The 22,042-nt window shown below is 49.0% G+C and overlaps 2 protein-coding genes across 2 annotated transcripts in view; one reads left to right on the top strand and one right to left on the bottom strand.

Annotated features, from left to right (window-relative positions):
• NUB1 (negative regulator of ubiquitin like proteins 1) overlaps nucleotides 1-18,217 on the top strand; it is a 26,255-nt gene extending 8,038 nt beyond the window's left edge. Inside the window, exons 5-15 of the mRNA XM_040643785.1 lie at nucleotides 418-488; nucleotides 3,148-3,330; nucleotides 3,506-3,597; nucleotides 5,521-5,627; nucleotides 11,169-11,355; nucleotides 12,039-12,146; nucleotides 12,936-13,088; nucleotides 15,269-15,415; nucleotides 16,829-16,924; nucleotides 17,603-17,780; nucleotides 17,982-18,217. Of these exons, the coding sequence (XP_040499719.1) occupies nucleotides 418-488; nucleotides 3,148-3,330; nucleotides 3,506-3,597; nucleotides 5,521-5,627; nucleotides 11,169-11,355; nucleotides 12,039-12,146; nucleotides 12,936-13,088; nucleotides 15,269-15,415; nucleotides 16,829-16,924; nucleotides 17,603-17,780; nucleotides 17,982-18,160 (1,501 nt within the window). The 3' untranslated portion in view covers nucleotides 18,161-18,217. The remainder of the gene's footprint in view (nucleotides 1-417; nucleotides 489-3,147; nucleotides 3,331-3,505; nucleotides 3,598-5,520; nucleotides 5,628-11,168; nucleotides 11,356-12,038; nucleotides 12,147-12,935; nucleotides 13,089-15,268; nucleotides 15,416-16,828; nucleotides 16,925-17,602; nucleotides 17,781-17,981) is intronic.
• Nucleotides 17,948-22,042, bottom strand: part of LOC103660989 (WD repeat-containing protein 86) — a 27,665-nt gene continuing 23,570 nt past the window's right edge. The window contains exon 7 of the mRNA XM_040643788.1: nucleotides 17,948-18,082. Within this exon, the coding sequence (XP_040499722.1) occupies nucleotides 18,077-18,082 (6 nt within the window). The 3' untranslated portion in view covers nucleotides 17,948-18,076. The remainder of the gene's footprint in view (nucleotides 18,083-22,042) is intronic.

Here is a 22,042-nt window from a genome sequence, read left to right as displayed (position 1 = left end):
AGGGCTGTTAGGGATGGATTCAGGAAGCATCATTCATTGAACACACATGAGCAGGAGATTGTTTGGAACAGCCCTCTATTATGGGCTCCTCCAAGGAGACCGCAGAAGGTATAGAGAATGGATTTTCTCCTGCCATGCAGCCAGGGCCCTCCTCTTCAGATGGCTGTTCCGCACAAGTGGTCTCCACTTCATGAGGAAACAAGTAGTAAAGCAGAGAGTTCAAAAAAGAACACTGTCTCTTACACAGTTTCGCATAACCGTCTAGTAAGCTGGCTTTATCGTGAAGTGTTTGGGAGACAGTAAATCAAAACACTGGGCTTTCTGAGTGAAACGTATGAAATAGCTGTCATAATTAAACTTTATTTAACGGATAATAATAAATCGATTACCTGCAACTTGTACCGGTTTATTTTACAGAATTGCTGAAACCTTTGGATTTCAAGAAAATTATATCAAAATTGTCATTAACAAGAAACAGCTTCAACTAGGTATGTCATGGCAAAGTGCAGATTTTATATCGAGTTAATGTAATGACTGCATCTTTTTTTCTCACTGTTTTCTATTCACAAATTTCTAGTGCCTTTACTGCATATATAATCTAAAACTGATTACTGTGGAGCTGATTAAAATAAAAACGTAGGGGCACCCGGGTGGCGCAGTCGTTAAGCGTCTGCCTTCGGCTCAGGGCGTGATCCCAGTGTTCTGGGATCGAGCCCCACATCAGGCTTCTCCACTAGGAGCCTGCTTCTTCCTCTCCCACTCCCCCTGCTTGTGTTCCCTCTCTCGCTGGCTGTCTCTCTCTGTCAAATAAATAAATAAAATCTTTAAAAAAAAAAAAACGTAAAGCAGAATACAACTTTTCTAATCAGTGTTTACTGGGTGTTCTGTGCTAGTGGGAAGGTCTGAGGAAATGTTATAGAACGGGAAGTGTAGGTGTGCTCAGAGTGAAATGGGGGTTCCAGGAAGTTCTCTCCAAGGCAGAAGTGCTAAAGCTGAGTGAGGGCAGCGGGGCATGTTCCAATTGAGAGAGCCTCCTATCAGAGCGCCCTGATGTGAATTTGAGCAATTGAAAAAGGTCCCGTATGGCCGAGTGTAGACAGTGAGGGGAGGGTAGTGCTTTCTAAGGAGGGAGGGCCAGGCAGAGGCCACAGAGAAAAGGCTGTGGCAGCGGTTCTCAACCAGGGGCAGTTTTGCCACCCAGGGCACATTGGGCAATGTGTGGAGACATTTTTGGTTATCATGACTTGGTTGTGGGATGGGGATGGAGGCTTGTGCTCCTGTCACTCAGTGAGTCAAGACCAGGGATGCTGCTGAACCATCAGGGCGCCGAGCAGCTCCCATGACAAAGACTCATTGGCCCGTGGCGTCAGTGCTGCTGTGTAGGAACCTGGGCCCTGTGAACTTGTGCAGTATTAGAGTGTTTCTCCTAAGAAAGGCTGGGAGCCATGGATGCCGGGGGGTGACATGACACATTTGGGTTTTAAACATCCTTTTGGGTGCAGTAGGGGAATGGACTTGAAGGAAGCATGAATGGGCTTGGGAGACCACTTAGCTGTTGCAGCCACTCAGGCAGGCACTACAATCGGTTTCCAGTAGGTTCTTAGGGCTTAGAGAGTCAGGTTCACATCCTAGCTTGGTGGGATGCAGCCTGCACACAGCCCTAGCCTGCCTTCTCCGTGAGCCATTCCCCATCGTCTGTTCCACGTGTCTTAGATAGCTTTTCACTGTCCTCTCATCTCTGTGACACTTCTGTTGTATTCTTCATTGGGCGGAAATTCTTGATTTTATTGTTATCAGATCCATCAATTTCCACCTTGTCATTTGTGTTTAAATAAGCTCTTTCCCCAAGCCCAGGGCCACACAGACAGTCTTCTACATTTTCTTCTATAAGCCTAATCTGCATGCGGTCTGCAGTCTGTCCAGAGGTCCCCTTTATATATGTAAAGGCTAAGGATCCAGCTTTATTCTTCTAATACCCCTGCTAAACTTGCCCTTTCCACACTGGTACTTGGTGCCCCCTTTATTAGAACTCTGTTTCTGCACCTCCCATTCTTTCCGTTTACCGATAGGTTTATTCCTGGACCGGAACCATAGAGGGTTTTTTTATTGGGATATAATGGACATATAACATCGTATTAGTTTCAGGTGTACATCACAATGATTCAGTGTTCGTATATATTGTGGAGTGAGCACAATAACGTCAGCTCACATAAACATTTTTTTTCTTGTGATGAGAACTTCTAAGATCTACTCTCTTAGCAATGTTGAAATATACGATACAGTATTATTAACTCTAGTCACCATGCTGTATGTAACATCCCAGGATGGATTTATTTTGTAACTGGAAGTTTCTACTTTTTGAGCACCTTCACCTATAGAGGTTTTTTTATGACTTTGGTTTTGTTGTAGTTTTAAAATCTAGTAAGATGAGTCCCGTTCTTGGCTCTTCTTTATCAAGGTGACTTGGCCATTGGTGTATCTTTATCTTTCTACATGAATGTTAGAATGTTTGTCAGTTTTCTGAAGGAAAAAAAAATCTAACGGAGTTTTCCAGAAAAATGTTCAAATTTATATATTTATAGTTCATAATATTTCATTTTTTAAAAATCTGTATGCATCTGTGTTTATTCTGCATTTTGGTGGTTGTTTATTTACATCTTTGACTTAATTTTGTTAGGTTTGTGTATTTGATGAATTTTTCATAGAACCAGCTTTTGATTTTGTGAATATGCTTTCATTCTGTTTCATTGATGTCTGACACTATCTTTATTAACGTTTTATGTGTAAGGTCCTGAGCGTAAGGGCTTTACTCAGGACCACAGACTTAAAAAGAACCCAAGAGGTTTGCTTTTAACCGCCACAGTGAATTAGCTCTCGCGGTGCCTGCTGCACTGTGGCTTCTCGTCTGTTGCTGTGAACTGGGTGTATTATTTCTCCAGTTAGAGGGTACGAATATTCACTGGCCGATTTTACGCTCTGCTTAACAGTCACAGAGTCATACAGCCAGATGTCAGCGTGTTCTCACCGAGCATGTGGCGTGGCGGCTCGCAGGCACAAACGCAGGCTTCAGAGTTCCATTTAACAGAACGGACTGTGATCCAGTACATTTATGGCTCTTTTCGTGATAAGCTTTTCTGGTTTTTACAGGGAAAACCCTTGAAGAACAAGGAGTGACGCACAATGTGAAAGCTATGGTGCTTGAACTAAAACAGTCTGAAGAGGATGTGAGGAAACACTTCCAGGTTGAAGAAGAAGAGCAAAATAAAGCCGAACTAAAAGAAAAAAGGATTCAGAGGACCAAGAGAGGCCTGGAGATCCTGGCAGAGAGAGGTACACAGAGCTCTGGGCTCCTTATTTCCCTCCGGGCTGGGAGGGGACACCGGGGGGGGGGGTGTGCAGCGGTCACCGTTGTCAGGGACTTGTCTTCCCTGCAGTCTAGTACTCGGAATGCCCATTGCTGCCTTCTGGTGTTGAATTAATGGCGTTCCTCTCGGTTTTGTTGCAGCGGAGATGGTGGTGGATCCAGAAACCACACCATATTTAGACATAGCTAACCAGACAGGCAGATCAATCAGAATTCCTCCTTCAGAAAGAAAAGTAAGTACTATAGAAATTTATGGCTGGCGCTTTGATTTGCTGTCAGAACAGAAGTGGTTTTCTGGCTGTTTTATCTTGGACTGTCATCAAGGATTAGAGACAGCTTTTCGTGGGAGCTTCTAAACAGGATGGAAGCCTCTGACGAGCACCTGCACAGCCGACTCAGCCTGTGATTTTCATTGCAGTAGCACAAAACAGCTCGATGGCACTGTCCTGCGGAGGTGACCGAACGTTCTGGAGTGACGGGGGGCACTGCCTTCTGCACACGTGGCTCCCCGCAGCAGTGCTGGTTTTGGTGTGGGTTTTTGGTTTTTGGTTTTTGGTTTTTACCAGAGGGCCATGTCCTCTAAGGGATGGATCAGAATAGGGAGCTGGGCTGGGGAGGGGGGCATGTAATTTGGGAAAAGTCGGACAGGGTATTCTGCCATCTCTCCCCTGCCTTCCTGTTTCCCCCTTTGCTAATCTGGAATAGGCAGGCCGTGGTTTTGTCTTTGAACACATCCCAGGGCGTCTTTATAGCCGCATTCTACAGCTGGGACTCTGAGATTAGTATCTGATCTGGAGTCCAGTAGCTTCCGATAATAAAGAGCTGTAATGACTGTGGGTCAAGTCAATTTTAATTTTTCTGTCTTTAAAGGACAAGTTTGAGTAGGCTTCACTGTATGACTTACATCATTTAAAATGAAGGATTAAAGTTTTAATGAGAGAACTTGGTAGCTATCAGTGGATTGATGGTTGTTTGTTTTTAAAATGTTGGTAATTATTTGCCCACAACTCTCTTACATTAAGTGATGACATCGAGGGGCACCCGGCTGGCTCAGTTGGTGGAGCATGCGACTCGATCTCAGGGTTGTGAGTTTGAGCCCCACGTTGGGTGTGAAGATTAATTTTAAGAATCTTAAAAAAAAATAAATGATGATATCCAGACTTTTTGGAAAACCTTTACAAGACCGAATTATATTAAAATTCAAATTTAAATATTAATGAACTTAAAAACATTTTTGGACTGCCCCCTTTTTTTTTAAAGTAAGCTCTGTGCCTAATGTGGGGCTTGAACTCACAGCCCTGAGATCAAGAACAGCATTCTCTACAGCCAGGTGCCCATGGATTACCTTTTAAAAATTGTTTTAGGAATACTAGAGTTGACAGATACTTCAGAAAAAAAAAAACTTGATTAAAACTAGAAAGTGAGGGGCGCCTGGGTGCATCAGTCAGTTAAACGTCTGCCTTTGGCTCAGGTCATGATCCCAGGGTCCTGGGATCGAGTCCCATGGCTGTGTCTGGCTCCCTGCTCAGTGGGGAGTCTGCTTCTCCCTCTGATCCCCTGCTCGTGCACGCGCTCTCTCAAATCTTTGTTTAAAAACAAAAAACTAGAAAGTGAAATGGATACTTTTTTTTTTTTTTTGAGAGAGAGTGAGAGCATGAGCAGGGGGAGGGGCAGAGGAAGGGAGAGAGAGAATCCCAAGGGGGCTCCAGCGTGGAGCCCGATGCAGGGCTTGATTTCATGACCCTGAGATGATGACCTGAGTTGAAACCAAGAGTTAGATGCTTAACCGACTGAGCCACCCAGGTGCCCCATGAATGCTTTTTTTTAAAGGGATACAAGCGTTAATAGCTACTTTTTTATTTATTTGGTCTTACTGAATACTGGAAGTCTCCATCAGCAGATACTAAAATAAACTAATGGAAACACACGGACAGGTGCTGGTTATGACCCTGTCAGCCACTTCAGCTGGGTGCTTGATTCCAGCATTGGAATGAAATGAAGCTTTGACTATATTTTTCTTAATTTTGGCTTTTGGATTGAGTTGTGAACTTGGGTTTTAAAAAAAATCTTAATTTGATTTCTTTAGAGTTGATATGCTTTTAATACAATTTGGTTTACTATAAAGTGATTTTTTTTTAAATCGTATTTTTTTCTAGGCCCTTATGTTAGCTATGGGATATCATGAGAAGGGCAGAGCTTTCCTGAAAAGAAAAGAATATGGAATAGCCTTGCCATGTCTGCTGGATGCTGACAAATACTTCTGGTAGGTGCTTTTGTACTTGGTGATTACCAGTGTTAAGGCAGATAGCCCAGATTATACACAGCACCGTCCCTCCCCATACACTTAAGACTTCAGCTTTTCACCCAAGACCAATGGTTTCAGTGAAAAGAGTAGTTATGGTGTAGACCAGTTTGTGAATTATTTCATCCCTTCAGATTTGTAATCTCTCTTCCCTGTAAAGAATTTTATAAACATACGTACTTATTTTTATAGCCCGCATGGGGGTGATCTGTCTTTGTGCCGTGCTGTCCGCCTGCACTGTCCACCGTGCAGTCTCCCTCCACTTTTCCCCGGATGGTTTTGGTGTGGATGTTCTTTCTTTTTTTTTTTTAAAGATTTTATCTATTTATTTAACACAGAGAGAGAGACAGTCAGCAAGAGAGGGAGCACAAGCAGGGGGAGTGGGAGAGGAAGAAGCAGGCTCCCCGTGGAGGAGCCTGATGCGGGGCTCGATCCCAGAACCCCGGGATCACGCCCTGAGCCGAAGGCAGACGCTTAACAACTGAGCCACCCAGGCGCCCCATGGTGTGGATGTTCTTGATCATTCCCCAAATCTGTTGTTTCATTAGGGGCTGCAAAATAGTGATACCTTAGTTTTCCTTCTGCATTTATTGCTGGGATTCCTCTGAAAAGCAGTGTTTTCCTCATCAGCTGTTTGGTTACAGTGAGGTACAGTTTGTACAGAAAGAATAAAATGCTTGGTTCTTTCTTCCTATTTTCTTGTTTTCAGAATAAATGAGGTGCTTCCCTAGAATTCTCCAAAGAGGATATCACCAGTGAGGTTTTCTTTCTTCTTCTTTTTTTTTTTTTTTTTTTAAGTATCAATATGAACTCGACTTTTAACACATTTGATGTGTTTCAAACCTCGGTGCTTAAATTGACCATCTGTGGCCAACAAGTGGGTCCCGTCCTGCATCCTTTTGACTTGATCCCGGTGGTGTCTGGTGTCCAGAGCTGTTCCAGACCTCATCCTACACATTTCCTGCCCCAGACCAGAAATCAGCGGTTTCCCAGGGGCTCCTGATTCCTCTTGACGGGAAGTGGCACCCAAGAGACTATAATCCTGGCAGAGGAGACATTTGAAAAGTAGCCTTGATATTTGAAAATGGTCAGAAGTGAACAACGTTAAGGTTATTTTCTTTTCCATTTTGATGAATTCCCGAGATATACTGTACACTTTAAGAGGATAAATACAAATGTTTGTAGTTTGCCAACCGTATTAGCAGCAAGCACCTTGGGTTTTAAGTGAACAAATCCCAGTTTAAACTAACTTAAGCAAAAAAAGGGGCTATTTGGCGGGGAGGAAGCAAATCTGAAAATAATTAGGACAAGGGCTTGGTACCGTTTGGGTTTTCTTCCTCCGCTTGCTTGTCTCTGCTTCTGTGCTGCCTTCATTCCCTTCGGCTGTTCGTGGGGCAGGTGCTAAGTTAGGTCCTTCAAACTCAGACGCGTTTTTCATTTCCTTCCATAATTGTGATTTTTTATTATGGAAAATTTCTAACATACATAAAAATAAAGATTAGTGTAGTGAATTCCTATGCATTTTTTTAACAGATTTTTATTTATTTGACAGAGACAGAGAGCGCTAGCACACAAGCAGGGGTGTGGTAAGCAGAGGGAATGGGGGGAGCAGGGTGCCCGATGCTGGGCTCGATCCCAGGACCCTGAGATCTTGACCTGAGCAGACACTTAACTGACTGAGCCACCCGGGCGCCCTCCTCTGTACTTCTAATCCAACTTCAGCAGTTACCGAGACATGGTTGATTTTGATTTGTCTCTATGAACCTTTCTCAATCTTATCCCAGACAAATCCTTGAAATAATTCTCAGGTCTCCAGGAACCCCTGAATAAAAATAACTGTGTCTTCAGCTCACAGAACATTGACATGTTCAGTAAGTAGTAGATATAATAACCCAGTAATACTTGTCAGTGCCTCTGTAGAGAATGACATTTTTTTCTTGAAGCTCTCCTTATTCAGGCTGACTTATTAGCATAATTTTAGTGCGAGTTCTTTCTCTTAGTAAAGGAGATCGGCTCTAGCACACGTCAGGGATGCGGGTGGAAGAGACTTCAGTAGTTCTGTTTCCTTCCCACCTCCAGGTAGGCTGAAAGTTCTGACAGAACTTTGTTCTACGTGTTGGAGAGTGGTATGTAGTATGACCAAAGTAGTTTCTTTCCTCCCTGTCTAAACAGTAAAGTGGGAGCTCTGCTTTTGGCCAGGATGGAGTAACAGGGACTGGATGTACCCTCTCGCCTGAAAGAACTGAAAATTTGGACGAAGTGTATGAACACTTCAGTTTTCTGGCGGTATAGGACAGTGATCCCTAAGGTGGGGAAACAAATGAGGGGAGCCCTGTGATTGTTTCAGCTCCCTGCCTAGGGAGTCTCTAGACTGCCGTGAAGGGACGAGAAGGCCAGGTGGGGCCTCCTGGGCTCCCTGGAGTTGCACAAATGGAGCTGGGAATGCAGGGAGGCCAAAGTGTGAGAGGGGAGAGCAGCCTGAGGGAGGAGGTCCGAGAGCTTCAAAAGGTCTCCTTGGTGTATTCTGTTGACTAACGATCCGTTCATGCATGTGAGGAAAACACCGCCCGAGAGGAGCAGAGAACAATCTTCAGAGTTCAGAAGGCCGAGAATAATTTGTGCTCCCACCAGCCACAGCGGCAAACTTTTTGATCGAAGTGCTTCACAGAATTCAGAAGGGTGTTGTCTCAGCAGTAGGGCAAGACTATCTCTAAAGGCTGCTGTGGTCCCACCTGACAAAGCTTACAAGCAAGCCTTTAAAAGATCACCCTGTTTTTAAGTCACTTAACTGCATCCCAGACAAAGCTCGGTAATACTTACCACAATACAGAAATATCCAGTCACCAATTCAAAATCAACGGTCATGCAGAGAAGCAAGAAAATACAACCCATAATAAAGAGAAAAATCTAGTCCATGGAAACAGACCCAGAAGTGACACGGAGGATAGAATTGGTCGGCTAGGACATTGAAGTGGTCACTGGAACCGAATTCTGTACGTGCAGGAAGGTAGCGAAAGGACGGAGCGTGTTAGGTAGACGTGGAGCGTCCACGAGAGAGCCACGCTGGAACTGCAGATGAGAAGCAGTGTCTGAGGCGAAGACAGCTGGGTGGGAGTCAGTGCAGATTGGACACCACGGAAGAAAGATGGGTGCGTGTGAAGATGGGCCACAGGAATGATCCAGCAGGAAACTGAGAAGTCGAAACATAAAAAAGATGAACACAACATCCAGCATTGTAAGCAGTTTCAGATGACCCGGTACATGGATCATTGTAGTCCCTGTGAGAGGAGGCAGCTGGGCCCCCACAAATCTTAAGAAATAACAGCCAGAATTTTTCCCAGTTTGATGAAAACTGTAAACCCCCAGATAAAAGAACTGTAATGAGTCCCAAGTACAAGAAATAAGAAAACACCAACTGAGGTGCACTGTAATCCCATTCTTTTAAGCCAGTGATTGAAACTGACTTGTTAATCGACGTTCCCCGAAAAAAACATGGAGATACGTAAGCTTAGCTTGCCTTTCTTGAAAATGATCTTTATTTTACATAAAAATTTAAAACTTATCAGGCAAATAGAGTACATTTCTGTTAACTGATTCAACCCAAATGGGATTTAATTTTTCTAAAGCTAGGCTTAGTAGGCTTTATTTAAATAGATGTTGCTCATTTATTTTAATTAATGTTTTTAACATGAAAACTTGACCCTTGAGTGTGAAAGCTACCCTAAGCCAAGGCAGTACTAATAAAAATATACTCTAAGATACAATTTTATACAAACAAGGCTTTAAAAATGTGTTTTTTCCGAGTGACTTGATCAGGTTCAAATATAGGCCTAACGGTGTCAAAATTATTAACTGTTAGTATTGATTTTGTGATCTCTTTTATAGGCCTCTATCTGAATAGAAAGTGCTGTTTTGGAAACAAAAAGAATGACCTGTCCTTCGCTAGTCTGAGACCTGTGCTTGCGTTTGTGCTGCACAGTCGTTCCTTCTGGGCTGAACTTGCACACATGGTTCTATTTTTACCTGAAATGAGGCAGTTTCTGTCACTGCTTTTCATGCATTTTAAACACGAATGAGCCCGTGCGCACAGGGCATCGAAAACTGTGACAAAATGTCCCCTGCTTTCTTAGGGACGGCAGGATTGTCTTCTGTCACAGAAACAGGAGTCTAGAATGTAAGGTCAGACCACAGTGCACAGAGTTTTTCCTCTTCCTCTTCCTCAGAGGCAAGTTCCCAGGCTGAGCAGGCAGGTCAGAGACAGTGCCCCCCGCCCAGGCGCGGACCTGTGTGCGCGCGTGTGTGTCACATGTCGTGGGCACCTTACACAACCTTCCCAAAGAGTGGAGACTGTGAGAGAAAGATAGGACAGATGACTGAAAAGCCTGCTCTGGTGTATTTGTCCCGCACCCAGCAGACTGTCCCGCTCAGCAGACTCCTGCCTCACAGCGTAAATGACACCATCACATTTCTTTGGTTTTTCTTTGTTTCTTCCGAGCAGATTTTGATAGGCAAGGCGGGAAGCTCGAGGGGGTGTGGTTTGCGGTTTTACACAAGTGCAGTCTTATCTTTAATAGAATACCCATGGAAACAAATAGGCAAGACCTTCGAAGTTTGTTCTGAATGTTTTCCCTTTTTGTTGACAAAGTTCTGACGTGAGGTCTAGGTGTGCATTATGAATTTCTGCGAATCACATTTTAAAAGCAGAATAAATAAGCCTGATGTCCATCTTTGCCAGCATTCCGTCGTCTTGTCTTCTGCCTTATCTGGAGCTGGGGACGGCATTTAGCCTGCACCTGCGCCCCCAGCTCAGCTAAGCATTTAGAGCCTGCCATTTTCTGGACTGTTTTCCCCCCCAGCTTGACTGTGATTGGACATGAAGGCCTTGTTTTTGTCAGTTGGGGCATTCATAGTAAGTAGTGATTTGGGGGCAGGGGGTGTCTTTAAAGCATTGGTTCTCAACTTCGGCTGCACATTAGAATCAACCGGAAAGATTTTCAAAATGCAACATCCAGGCCCTGTCTCCAGAGGTTTCTGTTACAATTTGATGTAGATGGGGTCTCAGCACCAGTGCAAACCAAAAAATAAAATAAATTCCTCACTTCCAGGTGATTCTGATTTTCAGTCAGGGCTGGAAACCTTTGCTTTAAGCCATGGTCTCCTCATGTTTGCTGACCTCATGTTTTCTGACACGGTGACCCCATTTCCACTTCCTGCTTGAACCTTGTTCCCTGTGTAGCAAGGGTGTGTGTGTGTGTGTGTGTGTGTGCGCGTGCGTGTGCGTGCCCTGGGGGAAGGGGGTATTAAACTGCTACTCCTGAGCCCTAACTGCTTCTCTCCCACTGGGAGGATCGCAATGATAAATACAGCTCCCTTCGTAAGCATTGGGGGGTGTGCCATGGAACAGTCTTTGGGAACACAGCGAAACCGGGGAAAGCCTTCCGCTAACTCACAAGAAGGTTTTAGTGCGACTTTGCTGCAATGCCCTTTCCTGTCGCCCCCCAGCGAGTGCTGCCGGGAGCTGCTGGACACGGTGGACAACTACGCGGTCCTGCAGCTGGATATAGTGTGGTGCTACTTCCGCCTGGAGCAGCTGGAGTGCCTGGACGACGCAGAGAAAAAATTAAACCTGGCTCAGAAGTGCTTTAAGAACTGTTACGGAGAAAACCATCAGAGACTGGTGCACATAAAAGTATGTTACTGGGATTTTTCTACCATTTGAGTTTATTCCTGTTAAACGTTTTAGACTGCTGTCAGAAGGGGATTTGACAGTGGTGTGCTCGGTGCTCTCGTTAAGCTCTTCGCTAATGGGATTGTGACATGTATTACAAGTTGGGCTGTTACTTTGGTCTGTGCAGTGTTTAGCTGGAGGAACGCAGTTTTCCAGTCCCAGAACCCCGTCGATGATCACCCTGACCAAGCGGCCTGGTGACTAGGTTCAGTAGAGTCTCATGGAAGATTTAATGCAGAAAAAAATAGACGTTTCGAATGGTAACAGTTGACATGAATGAGTCACAGCACCAGCACTATGAATAAGGATTTTTGTATGGTGATTTCCACAAATTAGAATTCTGCTGGGAAATTTCAGGGCAGCATAAAACATCCCTAGTTTGGGTTTTTGTACACTTCCTTTCTGACCAGAGGACCAGTGTCCTGGGCACCTGGAGACCAGTGTTCTGGCACCATTCCTTGTGGGACAGGGGATGTCCTTGTCCTCTGAGATCTTTACTTTTGCCCTCAGCAGTAAGGGAAGATAGAAACATTTTAGGAATGCTCTTTTGTCCCTGTAGGGGTGAAGGAATTACAAGTGTGAATGTTACAGATCTGTAATTAGAAATAAGACAGTTTTATCCTTTTTCCCCCCAATAATTTTAGGGGAACTGTGGGAAAGAGAAGGTATTGTTTTTAAGACTTTACTTGCTTCAAGGTATCCGAAATTATCACAGTGGAAATGGCGAAGAGGCTCGTGACTATCTCAACAAGGTAAGAAAATGAATACTCCAGAGTCGTAGCCATTTTCACCTACTTTTTTTTTCATCCCCAAACATTCAGTATTTCATAAAGTCAGTATTTTGTGACTAGGGAGGAACATGCGTCTGTCCCCCGTGCCCTCTGCCTCACACACGCCAGCGCCATACTTGTATTTGTTAGGGTGTGGGTGAGATGCTGTAATGAGGACACCTCAGAAAGACACTGGCTTTAATTGGCTGGCAGTTTCCACGTCTCATCTAGCAGAGTGGAGCTGAGCAGGTGGGTCAGTGGAGCAGCCCGGCCAGCCTGTGTGTGGCAGCCACCGTTGCTCCTGTCAGTCCTCTTCCAGCCAGCAGAGGGGGCAAGAGAGTCCAGGGTCACCTCTGGAAGGACCAGAAGTTGGGGCTGTCGCTCCTGCCGCAGCCACTGGCCTAGATTTAGCCACTGGCCTAGATTTCACCACGTAGCTACACCCAGTTGCAGGAGACCATGAGAAATGCCATGTGCACAGCTCAGATTCAGGGGATTTGATTACAAAACCCGAAGAGATAGTGGATACCAGCCCCTCCCATAATACTCAGCCTGTTTCCTTCTGTTCTGTTATGATACATCACACGGGCAGAGTGGTGTCTGTATTCTTTTTGAGCTAGTTGGTAATAAGCAGAGTTCAGAGTTTTTATCTAAAATCCGACACATCGTAATTCACATTGGGTACTAGCTTAATTTTTCAGGTTTTAGCTTTGTATTAAGCTTTAACGTTGTTAAAGTTACACGATTCTTGTATTTTTTTCTTGTCTGTAGGCACGTCAGCTCTTTAAAGAGCTGTATATTGATCCATCAAAAGTTCACAATTTGCTGCAGTTGGGGTTTACCGCCCAGGAGGCCCGGCTCGGCCTGCGGGCGTGTGACGGGAACGTGGACCACGCGGCAGCCCACATTACCAACCGCAGAGAGGTACCGTAACGTGGTCTCGGCGACACTGGGTCTCGGCCTTTGCGTAGGTGAAACTTGAGGCAATAGTAAGCCTATTTCCAAGATGCCATAGCTCTCGGGTGTGAAAGAAGAGAAAAAGATTGTTCCGTGGTGGTTATAATCACAAGGAGCTCTTTATGCTTCAGACCGGGAAGAAACGGAAGAAATTCGTTTTAATTGCATTACTTGTCAGGCGGCGCAGTTTCCTTGGTTTTCCGTTCTGCTGTGGTGGCAGTAGCTCGTAAGGACGTTACCCAAGTAGCCTGTGTGTGTGTCTCCTCCCTCCCTCCCTCTCTTCGTCAGGGTAGATTTCGGGAAACCATTTTAAAGGGGGCTTTGTGGGGCGCCTGGGTGGCACAGCGGTTAAGCGTCTGCCTACGGCTCAGGGCGTGATCCCAGCGATCTGGGATCGAGCCCCACGTCAGGCTCTTCCTCTATGAGCCTGCTTCTTCCTCTCCCACTCCCCCTGCTTGTGTTCCCTCTCTCGCTGGCTGTCTCTGTCTCTGTCAAATAAATAAATAAAATCTTTAAAAAAAAAAAAAATGGGGCTTTGTTTTCCCACGGAGCCAGTGTTACAGTTTGGGATGGCGTCGTAGCTAGAAACATGAGTCAGGTCATAGGGACAATTAACATTATGTGAAAGCAAAGGTACAAAACTACAGTCATTTGAAACAATTATAAATAAGTAGGTTTAAAAACTTTAGATTTTGGAGTCAGAGGGCATGTTACCATATCTAATATTGCTAATTTTACAGTAAAAGAGCTGAGGTCCAGAGAGAGGTGATGATGAGCTACTGAGAAGCGGAGCCACTGTTGTTCTCTGAGAAGTCGGCATCGATTTTCTCACAGGTCCTTTCTAGCTGCAGACTCCAATCACAGAAGTCTCCAGCACTGCCTCTGCTGCGTAGCCCAGTGCAGGACCCCTGTCCTCCGCCCCGTCTGTTTTATTTGTCCAGTTTCTAGTGTAAAGGGAAACATCAGAAAAAGTACTTTCCTCCTGTGTCTCTACATGATTAAAAGGAGGGCGACCTGGACGTTTGTCCTTAAAGAAACAGTACTTTGAGGCTCTGACTTTGTGTCAGATCTGGGCGAGATGAAGCCTGAGTCCTGTGTCTGCTGGCCGGCAGCACCTTTCTGTGTGTGTGAATGTTCGCATGTTTCTTCTGGACTATAAATGGAAGAGCTGAAATTGGAAGCAGAGGGTGGGGCAGGGGAAAGGCAGCTTACGCGGTGGGTAGGTGCGAATCCAAGTCGAAATGCAGGTGGGATGGAATCAGTTCACCGGCCTGTGTGGTTGTGTAGCGGGCAGGACAAGGGCAGCGTGGGGATGTGGGGGCCAGGGTGTTGGGACCCTGAGATCATGACCTGAGTCCACATCAAGAGTCAGACACTTAACCAACTGAGCCACCCAGGCGCCCCCAAAATCCATTTTTTTAAATGACATTTGTTTTAAAAACAAATTCTGAACTCTCCTGATCGGGGTTAGGGTGGGAGAGAATCAGCTAGAACTCTTTGTAGCCCTTCTCAGACTCTTGCAGCAACAGAAGGCACTTCTGAAAGTCAGGGTCGAGAAGTGTGGGATTAGATGACCTTTGTCTGCTGACATGGAGCATTCTGGAGGTTGAAACAGTCTCCCAGGGCCTAGGCGGCCTGAGTCACTGCTGCCTGGAGCGGGGTGGGTAGGTCTGCGGCTTTGGTATCACCCAGGACACTGCCCCCCCAGCCCCACCAGACTCCACATTTTAATACAATCCCTGGGAATTAACCGGGGGCCCAGAAGGCCTCCCAGCCATGCAGGCAGCTCCTGCACCCCCTCCCTAGAAGAGGGTCCGTCCACTTCTCTGGCCTGGCAGCGATGAGCTCCCTGGCTCTGCGTGGCCTGTTGTGGTGTGGGGTGGTGCTTTCCGAGAGGCACTCTCCTCCCGCCCTGGGCAGAGGTCTCCGGCTCCCGCTGGCCTGCCCCAGGAGCGGCGCTGGGCCCCCGTCCTTGCCGCCTTCGTGCTGGTGATTGGGCGAGACATGCAGAGAGAGGTTCATCCCCTTCATCCCCCTTCTTTTGTTTTTCACTTTGCCTGGCAACCCAAGAATCCTACAGAGCACATTGAGCAGGCTTCTTACAGAATCTCAATCCCCAACTCTGTGACTTTGCTGTCTTCCTAAAGGAATTGGCCCAAATAAGGAAAGAGGAAAAAGAGAAGAAAAGACGCCGGCTGGAGAACATCAACTCTTTGAAAGGAATGGGCTACTCTACTCACGCGGCCAAGCAGGCCCTGCATCAGGCCAGCGGGAACCTGGACGAAGCCCTGAAGGTAGCAGCGCACCCCCCCCCCCAGCCTGCCCTGAGCGCCCGTGCCTGTGGGCCAAGGGGCCCCTCCTTCACTTAGGCTTCTCTCCAGTGTCCTTCCATGGTGCGCGGAGCCCCACTGCCAGGGCCTTTCTCCTCAGTCCCGGTTTGGATCTAAGGGTCAGCCTCTCGTTCTCGAACCCAGTGACAGAGCCAGGATGGAGGAGCCCACAGGGCAGAGCTCCGTAAGGTTTCCGTGATGTGGAGGAAGAGAACAGGGATGCAAGTTTTAGTGTAGTTTTCTTTTAATTTAAATGGTTTGTTTGAATATTGTTTATTGATTCAGTCAGTGCATGTTGGCCTCACGGAGCCCCCAGAGTACTGGGGAGACAACACAGTGGAGGAAAGGCCACCGTGTGGGAGCACAGCACGTGGGGGCAAGGGTGCAGCCAAGTTGTGGAGGATCACACGTGGGCCAGGCAAACGGGGTGCCCGTCCGGGCAGACGCAGGGCAGCGTGGGGGTGGAGGCGCAAAGCAGGGGCCCTGGGGAGCTGCCGGGGCTGTGCTTGCGGGGCCGGGGGGCAGGTGTCCCCTTGTTTGCGCTGCTGAAGAGTTCCTACCGGATCGTGCAGGCAGCGAGGAGCCTGCCCTGCTTTTGCCTTTTATTCTCAAAACCGGTCCATTCCTCATGTTTCCACAAGTGAACGTTTATGTAGACACACGCACACACGCACACGCACACACACACATAATTTATAAATGGATTCGAGTATCTAGCTTGGCTTCCTGTGCCGGAACAGTATAAAGGCAGGAAGTTCTGACTGCACGGAGGTTCTGGGACTGGTGAGGCTCCGCCATAGGTTTGACTACACGAGTGGCACCGTGCCACGTGCCACCAGTCTAGAAGTAACGTAAGGGGACATTCCCAGAGGGTCTGGAAGGCTAAGAATAGGTATTGTGTGATAGAAAATCAAGGGTCAAAAAGCTCATCTCTCCCTGACATTTTAAATCTAGCTCATGACACTTTTCCAAAGAGAAATGACACGGGTCAGCCCTGCAGGGCCCGAGAAGCCTTTGTTTATCGCCCTCCATGACCTGTCGCCCCAGAGGCTGAGCTCTGACACCAGGGCTGTTTCCTTGGTTTCTTTCCAGCCGCTGGCTCTTGTCCCTTCCTGCTTCCTCAGAAGGGACCTTCGTCTGGCACATCTTGCCCCTCCTCCAGACCTCAACTCAGATGTCCCCTTTGCAGGAGGCCTTCTTCGAACACCGGCATCCCTACCCCGCCCCTGGGCTCAGGGACCCTTTTCTCTGCTTCCTTCGCACCCTGTGCCTGGTCCCCCCACAGCATCCTGCACTTGTCTGCCGAGCACCAAGTAGGTGCTTAGTCGGAGTAGGTGAGCAGGTGTGAGTGGTGAGTAAATTCCTGTCTGTTTCTAGATTCTTCTCAGTAATCCTCAGATGTGGTGGTTAAATGATTCAGACCCTGAAACCAACAACCATCAAGAAAGTCCTTCCCAGGAAAATATTGACCAGGTAAGGGAGAATGTATTTGCGCCCCTCCACCTGTACAGCTTGTGGGGGGTGGTTAGGGTGACCAGGAGACAGGGCAGCAGGACAGGGCTCCAGGCGTGACTCAGGTCCACCCTAGCAGGCCGGCCAAGCCCGCGGCCGTTGTGATGGATGGAAGGGGAGCAGGAGGTGTTTCCTTCGAGAGTAGGAAATCGGAGAGCAACTGGAAGTCCCTTCTGTAGGCTTTTCTCCTCTTTGCAACAGTACTTTACCTCCCAACCACTGCTGCTTTCAGCTTCTCTCCCCGCCGGTGACCGAAAAGGGTGTCACTGTGGCGCCTCTGTCCCCGTTGCCCTCCCCCGCTGGCGCACCGAGTGCGTTGTGACTGCCTTTCTGAAGGCCCTGGTCACCAGGACTAGCACGTCCTATCGGCCCACAAGCCCGTGCCTTTCTGAGAGGACCGGGCACAGGCACATCGGGCTCCTCCTTCCTCGGTCCTTCCCCGGCGGCGCCGTGCACCTGTTGTGGCAATAGTGGTGTGGCAGGAGGCCGCTGCCGTGTGCACGCCGGGGGCAGACACGTACTCCCTGTAAGGCTGTCCTCCCTGGCCGGGCGTGAACACAAGTGCTGCACGTGGGTCCGCACAGTGTAGCCGTGGCCTGTGGGCCGCAGCCACCGTCACCCCCCCCCGTTCTCCCCCAGCTGGTGTACATGGGCTTCGACGCGGTGGCGGCCGACGCTGCCTTGAGGGTGTTCAGAGGAAACGTGCAGCTGGCAGCTCAGACCCTGGCCCACAACGGGGGAAGTCTTCCTCCCGACCTGCAGCTTGTGGTGGAGGACTCATCTTCAACGCCATCCACATCCCCTTCCGATTCCGCAGGTGGGTCTGGGGTCTCTGAAGACTGGATGGGGAGCGGCTCACCCAGAGCGGCCGCGGGGAGAAGGCGGTGCCCTCCCGGACGCAGGCGCTGGGCTGCGCGGTGTGGCCAGGGAGGGCCTGGGGGACGTGGGTCAGCTCCGTCTCTCTGCGGTGTTTCTCCTCCTGTTCTCCCGACTCAGCGGTGACCACGCTCCGTTGCAGGTACCTCCAGTGCCTCAACAGATGAAGACATGGAGACAGAAGCCGTCAATGAAATATTGGAAGATATTCCAGAACACGAAGAAGATTATCTTGACTCAACTCTGGAAGATGAAGAAATTATTATTGCAGAGTACTTATCCTATGTAGAAAATATAAAGTCAGCAACAAAGAAAAACTGAATAATGAGCAGAAATAAGTACTGAGGTTTTGCTTATAAATTCTATCATTATGAAAAATCAAATGCAGGTCTTTTTTTTCCTTCTTTTCATCTGATTTGCTGCGAGAGTGCTTCCTCCTTGGCCAAGGGGCGGTAGGGGCGGGGGCTGCCGGGAGGGGAGAGGGCGCCAGGGGAGGGCGGGGAGGGAGCGGCCTGGGCCTGATCTGTTCTTCCCTGCTGCCTTCGGATGCTGCAGCCCCACCGGTCTTCCCCGCGTGGTTTCTTTTACCCGAAACGGGAAGGACATTTACTTCTGGAGAATAGGGTGGCCCGGGGAAGGTCTCCAGGAAGAGCTAATGGGGAGGGGAAGCATCCAGACCCAGCTCCTCTTCACTGTGCCCCGCTCTGCTGCCCTTCCGACAAGTGAGCTCACTGCCGAGCTCTTCCTCCCTTCTTGCTGCAGCCTCACCGCCCATCCCGAAAACACCCTTTAAACCGTCAGCCACTCCACGCGCTTTGGGGGGTCTACAGATGAGGCACGAGCCGTGGCAGCCGTACCAAGTTGTGGCAGAGGGAAAGTCAGTGCTCCATGCTTAGTTTAGTAAAACGTGTATTTGAAATTCAAGGTTGAAGCTGAGAATGTATAGCTGTTCAAAATTCTTTATAAAATCTTTTATTAAATGGGAAAGTCTTAAGTGCTAAACAAAGCGATTAATTTTTAATTAGCATTTTCAGATGCTGTGCTCTCATATTAAACTCACTGCTCGCTCAGGTATCAGAGATTAAGATCTATTTTCTCCGGATTTGTGGGGGGTTTTGGTACACCTGTGTCACAGCAGACTGTTTCTAAAGGTACGCAGTTAGCCTCTTAATGGCCCAAATAAGCACTCTCGCCACGCCATCCGTTCCTCTGGAGCTGTGTGATGAATGAAAGCCCGGTCCAGCCAGGACACAGCTGGCAGCAGCAGTGTGCGGAATCGAGTGCCAGATGTGTTCCTGCCCCTCTTCCTGCCCTTCCAGAAGTCGCTGGAAGCTCCTGCGACGGAGGGCAGACGGTCACATTGCTGCTGTCGGGGCTGGCTGAAATGTTTGACTTCTTCACTAATCATTTTCATAAAGCTTGAACAGCAGTCCAGTTTGAATGGGTGGGAATCTTTTCTGTCATTTTTAAAATGGATGATACAGATGGAAATAAAAGGTGGAAAATATATTCAAAAAACTTGTCAGCCTAACTTTGCAGTAAGTTGCTCAAACTCCTGAACTGTTCTAATATTGAGAATGGGTGGTCTGGAGCCTCGTTTAGATTCAAGATGTTGCTTACATGGAATTCTGTGAAGAAATCAAAAGCAGCATCGGTGTCTTATAAAAAGATAAAACGGAGAAAGCAGCTGGAGCCGATGGTGGGGAAGGAGCCTGCGCAGGAGGGGAGGGGGTCTGGCTGTTGGTGTTGAAGTGGCTGAACCGAGGTGATGAGCGGGTCTCTCAGCCTCACTGGGACCATGTCATCCTCAGATTTCAGGCCTGAATTGCAGCTTCTGGCTAACTAGTTACTGTCCTGGCCTTGGGCCAGGCATGGCTTCTAGCTTCCCAGATGCATTCTTAATGGTCCTAGAAAGATTAGAAAGCTGAAGCACACTGGCAGGGCTCTGAGGTCACTTCAAGTGCTCAGGAAGAGACATGGAGAAGCCAGTTCTCACGTAAGGAGGGCTGCCCATCCCAAGTCCGGAGACAGGCTCTGGTCCTGGCTTTGCCTCCAGCTGGTGTGTGAAACTAGACAGGCTGTGACCGAGTGCCACTCCCAGCTCTGCAGGGCAAGAGAAGCAGCAAAGGGCATTTGTGATGAAAATGTTGTCCCCAAGTAAACGGGAGTGTGCTGAGGCCGGAAGAGTCACAGAGGAGGTGGGCCTTGGAGGGGCTCTCCTTGGAGAGTCCGAGAAGAAAGGAGAACATTCCAGACCTGGGACCAATGAGGTAATGGTGTAGGACAGGCCAAGTGTGCCATATTCATGAGGTCACGGCGGTTCTAGGCCCACCAGAGGGTGGGGTGGGACAGAGGCTGAGGTGGGAAGGACTGCCAAGTCCAACTACAGTGCACCCTGAAAGGCAGGGCGTCTAGATTGGAAGGGCCGAGTACCCAGGCCTTTAGAGAACTCCGAGCAGGAGTGGGACGCGGGTGTCTGCACTCTTCACATCTGATGCTGATCCTTCTCTTGTGAAATTCTGTCTGCTCTTGGCTTTGATGACACTTCTGCCCGTTTCCTACCCATATGTCCATAAGTACTTTGTCCCCCCCCCCCCCATTCATCCGTATTTATCAAGGGCAAAGAATACCTGGTCATCTGATCTTTACATCCTCAATATCTAACAAAGCCTTGTGTGTTGTAGAAATAAAAATTACCCAAATATAGTCTGCTATATAAATACAACCCCCCTGTCCGCCCCCCCCCCTTTCCATTTCCTACTCTCCAGGAGAGGCAGGCGGGAAAACAAATCTGCCCCAGCTCCTGTGTTATGCTCCGCACCCGGGGCTGTTTCCCCGGGTGTATCCTAGCCCGTGTGTTTTAGTCTCTGTTGTGGTTGGATGAGATGGGGGATCTGAGGTGACGCAGGAGCAAAAGCTGTAGAGACAGGAACTCTGTGTGGGCTGTGAGCGTCCGTGGGCGTCTGGTTACTCTAGCGGCCTCTCGGCCCAGCGGGAATCCTGGCGCAGGTACTCCAGGCAGCCGCTCTGCCGGCCCTCCCTGAAATGCAGCTCAGCTCCCGGGAAGCCCTGGTGGTGGGCATGCCCCTGCAGCCGGCGCCCCCAGACACAGCCGGCCGCACTGGTACCTCGGGCCTGGAGGCCCAGCCAAAGAACGCCGCGCGATGCTGCCCCGCGTGCCTCTCACCAGCCAGCCTGTTTTCCTGGGTGGGCCCCGGGGTTCCCAGGGCTTGGGGGTGTGGCCTAAAGCACTTGGGGCGCCTGGGTGGCAGAGCGGTAAAGCGTCTGCCTTCGGCTCAGGGCGTGATCCCGGCGTTATGGGATCGAGCCCCACATCAGGCTCCTCCGCTATGAGCCTGCTTCTTCCTCTCCCACTCCCCCTGCTTGTGTTCCCTCTCTCACTGGCTGTCTCTATCTCTGTCAAATAAATAAATAAAATCTTAAAAAAGAAAAAAAAAAAGCACAGTCACAAAGGTACGCGTCCTTCCTACTGCCCCAGGTGCCAATCCTGTACCTATTCATGGGCCTGAGGGGGAGGGACGCACCTGTCAGGCCTGGACCTGGCCACCTGGGGAGCGCGGGTCCTGCAGCGCATCTGCCTGATGAAACAGCTCCTGCATTAACGCAGTGCAGTGCCCGCTCCTCTGCACCGGAGGCTCCCGACCTCGGCGGGATGCTGAGCTCTCAACCGCAGACACTGCCAAGCAGCTTCTCCTGCACCCCGATAGAGCCGAGGGCTGGTAGAGCGCCCCCTTCCGGTGATGAGAAGTGCAGCTGGGGGCGACTCCCCTCGGGCCTCTCCGGAGCCCGGGGCCCCACTTCCCCATGAAGCCCCTCCCGGCGAGAACTCCAGCTGCTCCCCTGAGCGACGTCCCACGCTTTCACCGTGCCCAGCGCGGGGCTGGCTCCTACGCACGCGGCCCGGAGGTTGCCGCCCGGCCCTTCCTACTCCAGACCCAGACCCGAGGGGAGAGCCCTCCTCGATTCATGCAGACTCCGGAGCTCCGAAGCAGGGGTGACAGATCCCCATCGTCACCCAGACAGGCTGAAGGGCCGGTGCCTTGCTCCCCAGCCTCTCCCGTGGCCACTCCCTGCACGAGTGACACTGTAGCGGTCACCAGGCCGCAGCCCCTCACTTCCCCTCGAGTTGGGGCAGGCCCAGGCAGGTGTGTGAAGTCTCCCCCCCCCCCCCCCCCCCCCCCC

The sequence above is a fragment of the Ursus maritimus genome, unplaced genomic scaffold (genome assembly GCF_017311325.1).
Source record: "Ursus maritimus isolate PB19 unplaced genomic scaffold, ASM1731132v1 scaffold_3, whole genome shotgun sequence".
NCBI classification, from domain to species: domain Eukaryota; kingdom Metazoa; phylum Chordata; class Mammalia; order Carnivora; family Ursidae; genus Ursus; species Ursus maritimus.
The sequence above is the reverse complement of the archived record's forward strand: the minus strand, read 5'-3'. Positions and strand labels throughout refer to the sequence as shown.